At 44.0% G+C, this 11,946-nt stretch overlaps 1 protein-coding gene and 1 pseudogene across 2 annotated transcripts in view; both read left to right on the top strand.

Moving 5' to 3' along the window:
* Lmtk2 (lemur tyrosine kinase 2) overlaps positions 1-11,946 on the top strand; it is an 89,870-nt gene that overhangs the window by 45,469 nt on the left and 32,455 nt on the right. For both annotated transcript variants that reach the window (XM_028756149.1, XM_028756148.1), the window contains exons 5-6: positions 1,598-1,716; positions 2,308-2,395. In XM_028756149.1, the coding sequence (XP_028611982.1) occupies positions 1,598-1,716; positions 2,308-2,395 (207 nt within the window). The remainder of the gene's footprint in view (positions 1-1,597; positions 1,717-2,307; positions 2,396-11,946) is intronic.
* Positions 8,015-11,757, top strand: LOC114611350 (annotated as a pseudogene).

Genomic DNA, 11,946 nt, shown 5'->3' with positions numbered 1-11,946 from the left:
ATTTCTTGTGCCTGTGTGGAGGCCAGGGTTGACTTGATGTCTCAGTTGCTATCCACTTTTTTTTTTTTAATTTTTTTTTGGTTTTTTGAGACAGAGTTTCTGGCTGTCTTGAAACTCACTCTGTAGATTAGGCTGGCCTCAAACTCAGGGATTCATCTTCTCTGCATCCTGAGTGAGTGCTGGGGTTATGATGTGTTGCCCCTCCCCTCCCCACTTTATTTTTTGAGATAGAATCTTTCAGTGAGAACTCTTCTGTTAGGCTAGACTGATTGCCTGTAAGCTCCAGGGTGGCTCCTGCCTCTGCTTCTGTGGTGCTGTGTACAAGGGTTTGAACTCAGGTCCTCATGCTTTACCACCTGAGTCGTCTCACTCTTTAACAGATGTTTCAAAAGGAAACCATTTGACTCTGGTCATTTCCTAGTTAAGTAATCATTTACTTTTCTTTAGTCCGAGGTGAACTGCGTTTGGAAATGCTTTTGCATTGTACTTAACTGTTTCCTTGTAGTGAGTTCTTAGGACGTAGCTCATCTCACCTTTTTACTTCAGGGGAGTAGTAGGAACTCTTCTGTATGTTTTGCTGAAGTTTTGGAATAAGTCAAAAAGGCCTGATGTCATCAGCGCACCGTGGATCTTTAAGTTTCTGTGTGACTGCGTGTTGGCTGTTTGTGTGAAGTGCCCTTGAGGAGCGCTGGAGATATTTGAATGAAACTCACAAATCTCCCTGCTGTTGTATCATGGTTCTTTTCCATGAAGAAAACATTTCCAAGTAGAAAAGATAGAGAACATAAATGGTTTACTATCCAGTAAATATTTTAAAAGTGTTTTTTGTTGTTGTTGTTGTTGTTTTTCCAAGACAGTGTTTCTCTGTGTAGCCCTGGCTGTCCTGGAACTCACTCTGTAGACCAGGTTGGCCTCGAACTCAGAAATCTGCCTGCCTCTGCCTCCCAAGTGCTGGGATTAAAGGCGTGTGCTACCACTGCCCGGCAGGGTTTTTTTTTAATTTAATTTAATTTAATTTTATTTTATTTTTTTTAAAAGGGTCTTTTTTATTTTTTAAAGATTTATTTATTATATATGAATACACTGTAGCTGTCTTCAGACACACCAGAAGAGGGCATCAGATCTCATTACAGATGGTTGTGAGCCACCATGTGGTTGCTGGGATTTGAACTCAGGACCTCTGGAAGTGCAGCCAGTGCTCTTAACCACTGAGCCATCTCTCCAGCCCCTTAATTTTATTTTTATTACAGACCTTCTTCAGTTTCTTCCTTTCCTCCTCTTCACTCCCTCTTTCCTTCCTTTTCTTTCTTTATTCCCCCACCTTCCCGTTATTTCAGCAGGATATCTCTCTGTATAGCCCAGGCTAGCCTTTTACGACCTCTGTGCCTTCCTATCCTAGCTCCATAGTGTGGGGTTCCATTCATACTCTGTCCTACCTCTGGAAGTGTGACAGTTCCCTGAGCTCTGAGCGACGGCCTGCAGAGAAGCAGTCCGGCTAGCTGTTGCTAGTTTTCCTTCCCTCTGATTTCTACTAAATGCAACACGCTTCTCCATCATTTTGATAGAAGTGACAAGGAAAACCGATGTTTGCTTCTAGGTCCTCCTGGGAGAGACTTACACAGGCACCAGTGTTGCAAGAGTCATAGTGAAGGAGTTAAAAGTCAGTGCAAGCCCGAAGGAACAAGATGCTTTCCTGAAAAGTGGGGAGCCTTACTAGTAAGTATGCTTTTGTGTGTGTTCTGCATACAGTCCTTGGTTCTGGAATTAAAGCAGAAAACTACTTTGGGACTTCTGTCAGAAAACCATTCCCATTAAACCCAAAGAGGTCTCATGTCAATTAAGAACAGTTAGCCACTCAGCTTGAATAAGAAAAGACAACAGCACTGAGGTGACAAAGATGCTAAAGCTATCTGTCAAGGATTTCAAACCAGCCATCACAGACACTTCACTGAGCATATGCAGCACACTTGATAGATATGATAGGGAAAATACAGGGTTGTGTGGAAAGTCCCAAATAATCTATTAAAGAATCTAGGACAGATAAGTCCAGCAAGGTTGCAAGATACAAGTGTGCAAGAGTCCCTTTGGGCAAGGAGTGTAGTTTAGTGAGTGCTTGCCTAGTGTGCAGGGGGCCCTGGGAAAGCATCTCACTTTGTAGTCCTTGCTGGCCCTGAACTCTGCCTCCTTGAAGATTGCTGCAATTTAAAGGCTTGGCCACCATCCCTGGCTGTGATGTGACCCTGTCAGTGTGCATGCTCTTATGGAGACAGTTGTGATGGACAGCACTGTGACTTTTATTTTTACCAGCATTCTCCAGCATCCGAATGTCCTCCAGTGTGTCGGGCAGTGCGTGGAAGCCATTCCCTACCTTCTGGTGTTTGAGTTCTGCGACCTGGTAAGTTTGAGTAGAGATTCAAGCTGAAGTGTTGGAGGGTTATTTGTAGGTGTTTTTGACAGACATGGTGGCTGCCTATTGAAAAACTTTATGACATGTTAACTGATTCATTTCCTCTGTTACTTTTCAAGTGTGCACTGTACCTAGACCCCAAGCTGAGCTGTTTACTATTACTGTGTTGAGTCCTACAGACTGTGTTGTTTTGTTTGTTTGAGACTGAGTTTTTTTTGTAGCAGTTGCTGCTTGGAACTCTCTGTAGACCAGTCTGGCCTTGAACTCACAGAGATCAGCCTGGCTCTGATTTAGCTTTTAAATCTTGTCAGTCCTGTATACATGATAGAAAGGAGGCTAGTGGAGTTTGGGGATACACTAGGTGCACACATGTGGGTGAATTAGAGCACGGGTGTACCTGCTCTGCCCGAGACCCCAGGCTCTTAACACCAACCAGGCATTTTGAAATGTTTTTCCCCTGCAAAGATAACTCATGAAAACTTGAGCCAACAGAATATCACTAATGATTCAGATGATTGTTTTTGTATTTTGCCTTTGTATGTGTGTGTCTGTGTGTTCCTGTTTGTATATGTTGGGCACACGTGTGCAGGTGCATGTGGAGGCCTGAAGTTGATGCCAGTTGGCTTCTTTATTCCTTGAGGCAGGGTCTTTTGCTGAGTCCGGAGCTCTCAAGTCTAGGTAATCTAGCTGGCCATTTTGCTCCAGAGATTTGCTGTTTCCACCTTCCACACACTGCAGTTACAGGCAGGCTGCCACATCCACTCCGCATTTATGTGGGTAATGGGGATCCAATCTCTCGTCCTCATACTTGGTCCTCAAATCTGTCTCCCCAGCCCCTTTCTGATTTTGAAAATGGTGGATGTGTACATTTATATTGTTAAATTAGATAAGCAGGAGTTGTAGGTCACAGTGACCCTGAGGTCAGCTGAGCTGTGAGAGGCTGTCTCACAAAAGGTAGTTATTTTCTTCTTCTAAGCATGTAGCCTATGAAGAGTGATGGTTGGAAAGATTTTCCTTCATGGAGGTATAGGAATACTTTTAACAACAATTTCTATGTGAATTTTTGAAAAAACATCTTTTCTCCAGTGCAGAATATTTCACATTTTAAGCCTGCTTCTAGCACATAATAATTGTTATTTCCCCAAAACAGTGGTAAGAGTATAATTGAATTTGCTAAATTTTAATTGATTTCCCTGCATTGTCTCCGTTTTCAGAGCACTAAAACTTCCTTGGCTGTGTACAGAGAAGTAAGTAGGAGTGCCCCAAATAAATCCCCAGTTCTCTCGGATAGCATTGTGCTGCTAAAAAAGGAAGCAGCCACATTGTGCATTCAGCGTTAACGCCTAAGTACTCTAGCTATTTCTCTCTTTGGTAGAGGTGCTTAACTCTGAAGCAAAGTTAATCAGTACATTTGATAGTAGCCTTAGCTGGATCCCATCCTAGGTTGACCCTAGATCCCTGTGGTTTGGCTTGTAGCAGCAAAGACAATCCACCTGTGCACCGTTGAGTGTTGAGTCAGTGCACGGCTGTCTAGGTTCCAGTTGTCTTTTTGTTTGTTTTGTCTCTGTAAATGGTGACACATGCACACACATATTCCCATACACACAAGCACCAGCAAGTATTCTGACATTATTTCATGTGTGTTTTATGGGCTTTTGGGTTAGTCTATATCTTTGTTCAACTCTATAGTCCTTCTTTTGGGCAGGTGTAACCCATTCATTCTGCTCTGCTTTAAGTCTCTTGCAAATAGTCATTGTTAAATGCTTGCTAACCTGCAGTTCTAATCCAGGACATGTCCTCCATTACAGTTGTCCTAGTTACTATAGTATTTGGAAATTTCTACCTTCTTTTAGATTATTCTTTTTTCCACCCCGCCTCCGAACTGTATACTATGTACATGGCTGGTTTGCTTTTGTATATAAATGTCTGTCCACCACATATATGTCTAGTGCCCACAGAGGGCCAGAAGAGAGCATAGATTCCCTGGAACTGGAATTAAAGATGTCTGTGAGCCTCAGTGGGTGCTGGGGAAGGAGCTCAAGTCCTTAAAGGGCAGGAAGTACCTTAAATTCTGAGCAATCTCTCCAGCCCCTTCTTTTGAATTTCTGATTGCCCTTGCTTCAGTTTCCCCTATCAGTTTGAATTTAGCTTCCATTTCTTGTAGCTGTGTGTGAGTAACAAGACTGGTGAGTTGAGAGCCAGTAAAGAACACCTGACCTGCATTCGAGGGGTCAGGCCCACTCATCAGAAGCCTTCTTCTCCGGGGCTCAGGAAATGGCTTAGTGGGTAAGAGAGTTTGCTGTAGGCGCGTGAAGAACCAAGGCAAAGCTATGCAAGAGATCTTGTCTCATACAAGCTGGAAGGCAGGAGCTGACACCTAAGGAAAGCTCCATCATCCCTTGGGGTGCTTAGTCTCATACCTGTTAAGACTGTTAAGTCATGGTGTCTCCAACTTCCCATTAGGGTAAAAGTCACATTTGTCCCTGAGGGCCATCTTTGGGCTCACTCTTCTGAGCCTAGAAAACTTCACAGGTTGGTTCTTCAGCAGCAAAGACTGAGCCCTCCCTGGATTCTAAGGTCAGTTCACGCAGAGACTGCACTGTAGGAGAGATCAGGTGGCCTCAGCCCAGGGAGCTGAAAGTGGTGCGCACCTGCACAGACTATAGGGACGTCCCCGGGGCCACCAGGCCTCAGGTGTACATGGATCCTCTTTCTGGAACTACATGGCCTTCCTGCAAACAGGCCATTCTTCGAGGAGGAATGTAATTCAAAGGCAGGAGCCACCCTCCAGTCCCAAACCTGTTCCTAAGTCACTGCAGTTACAAAGGGCTGGCTGTCTTGATCTGCTCTTAGAGCACAAGCCCCTGGATGGAGGACACCCGTGCTCCACTGCACAGACAAGCGAGAATGTTTTTGCACTCAAGTAATCCATATACAGTTAGCAGCCTGACTTTAGAACACTTGGAACTCTTCTGAAAGCATGTGACAACTTCTCTATGACCAGTTTATAATGCTTGGTGGTAAGTGTACGTGAGACACAATTTGAAAGATGACTACAGAGTTTTCTGAAACTTGCCATAGTGTATTCATGAGGCTTTCTCGGGATACCAAGGCAGTGAAAGGATTTCAGTTGAGGATTGCTCATCTAAGAAAAATGTACTGGATGTGTGTGGAGCCCTGAGAGCTGTGCTCAGTACGCAGGGAATTCCGAGATGCTAGGCCTGCTCTGCCTGGTGTGCCTGCAGCCGTGCGTGCGTGCGTGCGTGTGTGCGTGCGTGCGTGCTGTATGTGTTTGGGGGTATACACATGTTACAGCACGAGTGGAAGTTGGAGGACAGCTTTCAGGAGTCGATGCTAGCCTTCCACTATGGAGTTTCAAGAATCAAACTCAGACCCTTGGGCTTGGTGTCAAGCACCTTTACCCAGTAAGCCATCTTGTCAGTTCCACTTTTCCCCCTTCAGTGTTTGCTGTACTAGGGATGCAAGCAGGGATCTTGAACATGCTAGGCAAAAAATCTGCCACTGAGCCACACGCCAGAGTGGTGTAGAAGTTCAGACTAGGATCCTAAGGGAAGCCTGGCCTAGAAGTGAAATTTACAGAGTGAGTAGCCACATTAAGTGCACTTCACAGTGATGCAGGTCCTCTGCTAGAAGTAAAGTCAGTAGCATTTACCCACATGGTGGACCTTCCAGGATAAAACTCAGATGGGATTGGGACCATCCAGGGTGTTTCCCAGGTCACTTGGGTGTTTGTCCTGTAGCTAGTGGCACTATGGTGAGGATGGTCTTGGTCTTACTGGAACTTGGCCATTAGAGGTGGGCTTTGAGAGTAAAAAGGCCGCACCATTCCCAGTGTGCTTTCTCTGCTTGTGCTTGTGGTTTGAGACTCGAGCCCTCACCTTCTGCCCTCAGCATCTAGTCCCTGCTGCCTGCGATCTCAGTACTCACTAGGCTGAGCCAAGAGGCTGCCAGGCTCCCCACACAGGGACTTCCAGCTTGGCTGTGTCACAGAGTAAGGTACAGACTTCCTCCTGAGTTCACTATTCTTAGACTGTTAATGAAATACCAGCCTGGACGGCCCGGGATGTGTCGGACCTACCCCGAACACAGGCACAGAAATGATGGCCTGGATGGCCGGGGATGTGCTGGACCTGTCCCGAACACAGGCACAGCATTTGGAGCTTCTCCAAAAACGTTCTGCCTTCTCTTGCTCAGCAAGCATACTGTGTGTCCAGTATTGTTGTGAGGTTTAGGGACACAGTAGGGAACAGGTGGAAACCTAACTGTGTTCACAGCTTGCTTGTAGTAGAATCAACAAAGAAGAAGACTCTCTGCAAACAGCAGTGTGTTTTGGGATGGGTGTGGGGTCACGACATGGCTTATGTTTTAAGTGATGGACTTAAAAGGTTATAACTTGGTGTTGAAGAGATTGTTAAACAATTAAGAACACTAGCTGCCTTTTAAGAAGACCAGGGTTTAATTCCCAACACCCATATGACAGCTCACAGCCCTCTGTAACTCCATTTCCCTTTTCTGACCTCCATATGCAGTGCACAGACATACATGAAGGCAAAACATGCATTACACATAAAATAATAATACATTTTTTTAAAAGGCTAGGGCCAAGATTAGCACTTGCCAAGAATCAACCAGTGAGGGGCTGGGGATGTAGCTCAGAGGTAGAACACTTGCTTAGCGTGAACAAGTCCTGTATTCAACTCTCAGCCCTAAAAACAATAACAACAAAAATATCAGCTTGGTGCTCAGACAAAGGCAAATATGGGATGCGCTTTAGACAACATGACAGCAGTGGCCCTCCAAAATTCCAGCTATGGCTTTACTTTGAAAACTGGCAAGACCTGGAGATACATAGCTTGGAGATGGGTTTAAAGACAGGATTTACTAATAGCATCTCTGATTTTTGTCTAATCTGCTGAAAAATGGTGATGCCATATTTTACATTGTTACATTGTTTTGTTCTGTATACACATTGGGCTGGAGCTACCTTTTAGACCTCCTGGAGAAAGAAGCACAAGGTGTCAGGAGGGACTGCCAGCACACACATGTGGCTGTGGAGGGCATACAGAGCAGTGAGAGCACTGCTGTAGAAAGTCTTAATCCCAGTCCTGGGTTTCTACCCCAGCTTTGACCATTTAATTTCCAGATAAAAGACACACATAGCCTTTATATTTACAACAAACCTTAAACAGCACAAGAGCTGGGCAGATATCTACCCTCTATGGCATTAGAATCTACTTTCCTATTGGTTACCTTAATTATTACTTACTGTGTTACTAAGTTCCATCTGGGCCGCTCTTAACTCCAGTTGGCCGGCCAGCCCTCAGGACCATGTTTTCACGACTCAGCTAACCCATGTGGCTTCTCTTCCTCCTGCACTTTCTTCCCTTGCGGTTCTCATCAGACCCCAGAATAACCTAAATCCCACCTCTGTATCCTCAGCCCAGCTATCAGCTGTTAGTGGCATCGTTATTGACCCATCAGAAGTAACCTGGGGGCAGGGTCACTTGTGTCTGCTGCAGATTCTAGGACTTGGGCACCCATACTTAATGTTGCATAGACATCGAGACGAAACCTTACACAGCATCCATGACTGTGGAGTGGGTACAGATCTGTGAGAGGAGAGTGGACCAGGGAAGGACCACCAGGAATTCAGTGACATGAAAGACACACTGTAGATTTTGGTGCTCAGAACCAGTGGAGAAAGAACGCTAAGATTGTTGGCTAAGGCAGTTATTTTGTTTAATAACTTGATATTTACTTACTTTGTGTGGGACAGGGTGGGGAAAGCACATGGGTGCCCTGGGGACCCACTTGGAGTTGGTTCTTTCCACCACATTGGGTATGAGAATGGAGCTCAGATGTCAGGCTGGGTGTTGAGCCACCATGCTGTCCCAAGAGGCTGCGTTTGAAGGAAGAATGAGACCAAGAGGGGGAGGGGAGGCTGGTTCTTGGCAGAACTGCCAGCTGTGGGGATGGAGATGCAGCAGATAAAGCTGAGTAGTGGGTGTACAGCAGCTCGTTCAAGGGAAGATGCCAGAGGGTGCAGCCAGGACAGACCAGGCATGTGACAGGAGTCTACTCAGGAAGGAAGCAACAGAAATTCAGAAACGGCGGGAGCAAGAGCAGACCGGGATGAGGTGGAGCCGGCAGCTCCTGGCTTTTGTTGCTTTTCCTGAGAGCTGTTTGTGTACGTAGTAGAGCTGAGAGAAGAGGACTGCTGAGGAGAGGGGTTTAGAAGGCCACAAGCAGATAACCCACCAACAAGAGGCAGGGGATGTTACGATTGCATCCAGCTACAAGCCCGAGTGAGCTTCAACCGGGACTGTGCATCTCATGAAGGGACATACTGGGGGCATACTTCATTCATGAAGTAAGGGAAATTCAGGATCATTCTTACTTGAGTTTGAGGCTAGCCTTTGCTACCTAAGAGCCTATCTCAAAACAAAACAGAGCTCTCTAAACGTATTAGACATACAAGTGAAAGTTAAAGTGTATTAAAGATTAACTCACTATGCTCAGTGATCTGCCTAGATGCTGCACACAGCACCACTGGCCTTTTGTGTTGGAATTTAGGAGGGTTGTAAGTGGCCCACATCTAAATAGTCCTCACAAGGTGCTTCTCTCTCTCCCAAATGCTGGGTGTAGCTCCCTGTCGCCATCTAGTGTCAGAAAATTGTCTTTCCTTAAATTTTAAAGCCTGGATAAAGAGAATTTTATTTTAATTCAAAACACATTGAGGTTCTTGGTGGTTTCTTAACAATTCTTTAAATAACAGGCAGTAGTAAATTGTCTTGTCTACTCACTGAGCCCTGTTGACATAGTCCTGTAATCTCAGCTACTTAAGAAGCTGAATCAGGGGTCTCCCCACGTGTGTGATGAACTAGGGGCATTATGATGTAGAGATGGGGGCTCGCGTGACCCTCGGAACAGCGAGCGGAGCGGGAGATCAGCAAGAGGAAGCCCTCCATGGCACCCAAGCACCCATCCACCTGCAGCCTCCTGCGGAGCACCTGAGTCAGTATCCAGAAAGAAGTTTCTAGAAAAGATAACAGGCTGCTGTCATTACCAGGAGATGTATATGTCGCCTCCAAAGATTCGGTGCTTTCCTTGCCGGTAAAAGACATTGAACCACAGCAAGAACCAAAGGAATTCAGACTGCCGGTAGGAGATCACTTGGATAAGAATATCATGGACATTCCCAAAGGCAAGATTACTGTGTGGAGGCATTGACCCTTCTCAATAACCATAAACTCTCTCCAGAAACATGAACTGCTGAGAAAATCGCCCAAGAATACCATTTAAAACTGAAGGATGTAAATTCCCTTCTTAAATATTTTGTTACTTTTGAAGTCAAAGTCCTTCCTCCTAAAGATAGGAAAACAATACAATCAAAATGTAGAAAAATCACAAAACAATTTCCTATGTGTGCCCCGAAGCTCCGTGTCCTTGTTTTTCATGTATTAAATTATATAAATTACTGTGAGTTGAAGGCCATAACGTCGAGAGCTCTTTGACCTCTTCAGGATTGCTTATATAATTTTTTTTTTAAATTTATGTATGTGTAGTTCCTGGGTATATGTTAGTAGTATTGATCATGTGACCCAAATGATTCAATATTAAGTTTCACTTTCCAGTTTAGGTTGGTTTGTTCTTTGTAGGAGACATTGAAAACAAGAGCCCCTTACTCCTGTAAGACTGTCATTGTGTTAGAGGCACATAATCAGCCGCGAGACACAGTGACTGTAGTTCCCAAGTGAAGAAAGAGGAAACTGAGTGCAAAGGAATCAAAATATATATGATTACTCCAGAGAATAAAAATTCATGAGGATTTTTTAATGTTTTAAGTTGTTTTTAAATATGAAATGACTTTTTAGAAGAATTAGTTGTGTCTGTGACATGCATGTTGTCTCTCTCTCCTTTGACAAATAGAAATAGGTAACTTGAAAAGTTTTCTGAAAAAAATGAAAAAAAAAAAGAAAAGTTTTCTGAGAGGCAATACTTGAAACTGTTTGAACAAATAACTTTCTTTAAATTTAGAAATGAGAGAAATATGAATGAACAGCTAAAAATAAGAGGATCCAGTTTGATTACCAAATGTTTATACCTGTTTTCATTCTAGGAGAAAAAGTAGCCAGTAGAAGTATAAAATAAATCCCTGAAGGGACCTAGAAAGTTACTGATTCATCACTTAAACTCTGGGGCCTGACACATTCCAGCAATAGAATCTCAGATGAGGTAATATGAGTCTGGCTCATTCTGGCATGTTATACCTATGGGTTCTTGGCCGTATTGTTTGACCTCTCTGAAATTGAATTTCTATAAAACTATAACTCTGCCTTATGTAAATTCCAGGCCAACAGTGAAGATAAAGACTAAAAACCAGGCAGATACAAAGTCTTATAGTTAAAATGGATATCTACAGAACATACAATGGATTTGTATGTAGTTTATGATACAAGGAAACCAGAATTTAGGTCCTCAGAATCCTACTAGTACTTTTACTTATTCTGCCAAAACGAAACACATTTCAAGAGGAAAGAATGGAGTTGGAGTTGGGTTTGTCCATAGTCTTTAAAGGGAACGGACAGACATACTTGCCTTGAGATTCCCCTGGAAATGATGTGGAAGATGAGAGGAATCCAGCACGGTGATGGAGGGAGGCAGATGTGACAGTAAAGGTGGGAGATGAATGGAAAGTTTGTAAGCTTTTTCAGATCTAGTTCCAGTGAATAAGCTATACCTACTTATTTGTAGTTCAATGCAGAAGTTTAAGAGAACATGCTAATTCTAATCACTGCAAATTATATTGGAAAATGGAGTCAAAACCATCTTCCTTTAATTCAAAATGAATATGTGAATGAGTAGTACTGATTCATGTTTCCCGGGTGGCTAAATATGGTTTCTTATCTGGTATCACACAATAAAATCCTTCCATTTTACACATTTTTTAAAAAAAAAAAAAAAACAGAAACTGAGTCAAGAGGATCACAAATTTAGATCCAGCCTGGGCAACACAATGAGACATTTGCCTCATAATAAAAAATGAGACACTTGCCTCATAATAAAAAGCCAGAAAAGGGCCAGAAACAGAGCTCAGTGGAAGAACACTTGCTGGATGTGTGCGTGGCCTGGGTTCAGTTCCCAGAGTGTGTGTCTGTCTTACTAGTCAGGAAACTGACAAGGACAAGCACGGTTTATTAAGACAGACTTCTTCCTGTTTCCTTTCTCTTTTGGATGAGGTCTCTTGTGTTCCAGGTTGGCTTCAGAGTCACTTGATGGCCAAGGGTGACCTTGAATTCCTCATCCTCCTGCCTCCACCTTTTAGGTAGAGAGACAGCCATTGTCACAGCTAGCTCTTGAGCAAACTTCTTGACTCTTCTAAGACTTGGTTCTGTATCTGCAAGATACCCGAAGTTGTAAGAAATATACAAAAGCATCCTGTGTTTCACAGGAGGATGGGGTGAGGAGGAGGAGGATGGGGTGAGGAGGATGGGGTGAGGAGGATGGGGTGAGGAGGA

Source organism: Grammomys surdaster, unplaced genomic scaffold (assembly GCF_004785775.1).
Source record: "Grammomys surdaster isolate TR1022 unplaced genomic scaffold, NIH_TR_1.0 126109, whole genome shotgun sequence".
NCBI lineage: Eukaryota > Metazoa > Chordata > Mammalia > Rodentia > Muridae > Grammomys > Grammomys surdaster.
This window is presented reverse-complemented; position numbering and strand designations above follow the sequence as displayed.